Raw genomic sequence first — 3,326 nt, 5'->3', positions numbered from 1 at the left:
CTGACAATTTTATCCAAATGACTTTATACAATAGAATGTAGCTCTAAAATAATTGAACCATAAACCATAGAGAAATCTTCATCATCCCAAAAATAACTACCACCACCAGATTGAGAACTGTTGGAATGATCTTGAGACCTAAAGATCAAAACTATATGGACATGCAAATAGTTTTGCTTGAATTTAAAAATTACAACACACATAACTCTAACAACTATTGGAGCATGTGAGAGTCTCTCCCACATCTAAGAAATGATTCTAGCAAAGTATCCTTATAAGGGAACACTTGTTAAATGGACAGAGAGAGAGGGGCAAGGCTCTATCTTCTTGGAGATTGCTACAAGCAAGCCTCTATCCTCAATCAATCTTACTACTTCTTTCTCTAATTTTTGAGTAAATTTCAATTCATTCGTATAATAGGATTAAAATACGTTTGCAATCTTATTTTGTAATTTTATTTATATATGTTTACAATTAATTTTGAAAATTGATCCATTGATTATTATCCTCTGTATTAAAACAACAACTACAACAAAAGCCACTGATTCTCTAAAAGTATAAAAGATTACAACACACATTACACAAACAATTACAAACAAAAGCGATGGAATAGCAATAGCAGAGCTGAAACACAATAGCAGCAGTTAGGGACAAGGAGTTATGTCAATTACTTGGGACTTTAGGCTTTGCATTACGGAGGCGCCATTCTCCCAGAGCTGCAGCTGTGAAAAATCTACCTTCTTCCTAAAATGGCACCTAAACTTACAGACAACACTCTTCAAGTCACCGGCTCTGATAGCAAAGGCTTCGATTTTTTCTTGAGACATAACCGTTCTAGTTGAGATGGGTAAACCAGAAAAGGAGGGAGGTTGGAATGCCCAAGTTAAAACTTCTTCTCCGTAATAATCACCTCTCTTTAACGTTCCTACATCAATGATGTTACTGGTAGTGTAAGTCCATGCAAGGCCTTCCACGATGAAGAGCATCTTCCCAAGTGGTCTCCCCTCTTGCACAATATAGCTGTCTTCAGTGTATGTCACTGGCTTAAGATGGTCACAGATTGCTATCAAAATATTTTGATCAATATTTTCAAACACAGGCACCTACAGTGTCAGTGGTATTGGTTAGCTAGGCACACTAATTAGTAAGATGAGATAAAACCAAAGAGAGATTTATTTCAATATGGCCGGAGCTGTTAAACCATGCATGATCAATAATCCGCCACTAAAGAGTGATTATCAATTAGGGAGGCCAATAAGTATCAAACTAACACTTACATCTTTGTTTATACTAGAATATGTGGATGAGAACTTAGGTATACATGATGATCGAAGATAAGGACTACTTACATCTTCATGATAAAGAGAAGGATCTACTTACTTTTTTTAGTGAAGCCAAGCAGAGCAACTGGATGATGCTTTTTTTGTCATCTACAGGAAGAATAGAGAGCATGTTTTGCACATCGATATCTTTGTTTTCTTCAAGTTTGTGTATGTTGTTCATGATGGTCTCCATCTGATCCGTATTGGGTCGGATTTCATTTTTATCTAACCACAGTTTCAGCGACTGCTTCTTTTTTGATTCAGACTGATCTAATAATTCTTGCGACTGCTTCTTTTTTGATTTAGACTGATCTAATAATTCTTGAGACTCCTGCATCTAAGTTGATTCAATCAATAAGAAATAAGTTTTTTTTTTAAGGGTAATATGACAATCACTTTATTTATATGAAACTAGTAAGTACAATTTTGAGCATAGGTGCTCAAGATAGGTGGTACAGAAATAAGTTGCATATCATCACATCCCGGAACATAATGCCACATACAGTATAGTTAAAATTTTTGATTAGAAGCTGATGAGTACTGACCTGCACCCTTGCATTACAATTTTGAGCATAGGTGCTCAAGATAGGTGGTACAGAAATAAGTTGCATACAGTAATAAGTTTATAACAACATCATCACATCCCGGAACATAATGCCACATACAGTATAGTTAAATTTTTTGATTAGAGGCTGATGAGTACTGACCTGCACCCTTGCATTTAGATATACTAAAAATAACACCATGCCGCTTATAGATATCATCACAGACAAGAAGATTTCCACTGTATACAGACTAGTCTGGAGGTTCGAACCAAAAGAACTGTAAAATAAAATCAGTGTAAACATTGCAGTATTTATAGAAAGGGAAAATTTCACAAATGGTCACTCAACTATGACTCATTCGACACTTTGGTCACTGAAGTTTCAAATATATCACTTTGGTCACTCAACTATTACACTGTCAATCACTTAAGTCACTCTGTTAATTTTTTTCATTAAAAAAATTGTAAAAAATACTATTTGAAAATTAAAAATTAACAGAGTGACTTAAGTGATTGACAGTGTAATAGTTGAGTGACCAAAGTGATATATTTGAAACTTCAGTGACCAAAGTGTCGAATGAGTCATAGTTGAGTGATCATTTGTGAAATTCTCTTTTTATAGAAAAAAAAAAAAAAAAACATTTTCGTAGACTTAAAATGAAAAACACAATCTATTGTATTTGTTAGATCAAAGACAATCATTTAGTTTCAGTTTTCCCGTCTATCATAATGATGACCACTAAATGGTGACTCAATAGCACAGACCACGAATTAATTAAAGCACAATGCACAAATGAAATTCTTTATAGATAATGGCCGGTCGAAAACTTGTATTTTGAAGTATTGTTTGTATTTTCTTTTTTCGCTTTAATGAACTCAATTGATGGTGTATGCTAACCTCAGATTCCGTAAGGCCCACCAAAAAGATTGTGACATTCTTTGCACGACATGTGTTGAACTTGTCGCATTAGATTGAAGAGCGGGGATATATATACCGAAATCAAAGACATCTGGTTTTGCTTCTTTTACCGGACATAATTCATCCCATTTAGAGAGATTGTTGCTGTTGTGTATGGTAATATTTCCACAGAAAAAATGTCGACTTCTTTTAGATTGAGGATCTCCTAGGAGAATGTGACAATTTGACTTCCAACAATCTACCAGTCGTTGAACAGGAAGACGGTACCACAAAGTTCCGAATAGCTGAATGATATAATTAAGTTAATGTAAGTATGCATGAATACCTTAATGTCTAAGTCTAACTAATGTTATTCTATTCAGAGAAATTTATGCATGTATTGCAGTAGTGGCCCCATATAATTCACTTAGCTAAATTTTAATAAAAAAGATAGGGGAGTGAAATTCACACTCTATATTTCTTTTTTTAAGTAACTTATTTTTTTTTTAAGTAATTTAAAATTTATCTTTACTAACTTAATTTTTGTTTTTTTTAGTAAGAA

The 3,326-nt window shown here is 33.8% G+C and overlaps 1 protein-coding gene across 1 annotated transcript; it reads right to left on the bottom strand.

Moving 5' to 3' along the window:
* Positions 1–524: 524 nt before the first annotated feature.
* LOC112181987 (cyclic nucleotide-gated ion channel 1) lies at positions 525–3,042 on the bottom strand. The gene is made up of 4 exons (XM_024320402.2): positions 2,765–3,042; positions 2,030–2,144; positions 1,381–1,659; positions 525–1,103 (listed from the first exon to the last, which is right to left on the bottom strand). The coding sequence occupies exons 1-4, from the start codon at positions 2,800–2,802 to the stop codon at positions 645–647; spliced, it is 891 nt and encodes a 296-aa protein (XP_024176170.1). The 5' UTR covers positions 2,803–3,042; the 3' UTR covers positions 525–644.
* Positions 3,043–3,326: the final 284 nt, after the last annotated feature.

The sequence above is a fragment of the Rosa chinensis genome, chromosome 1 (assembly GCF_002994745.2).
Source record: "Rosa chinensis cultivar Old Blush chromosome 1, RchiOBHm-V2, whole genome shotgun sequence".
Lineage (NCBI taxonomy): Eukaryota > Viridiplantae > Streptophyta > Magnoliopsida > Rosales > Rosaceae > Rosa > Rosa chinensis.
The sequence above is the reverse complement of the archived record's forward strand: the minus strand, read 5'-3'. Positions and strand labels throughout refer to the sequence as shown.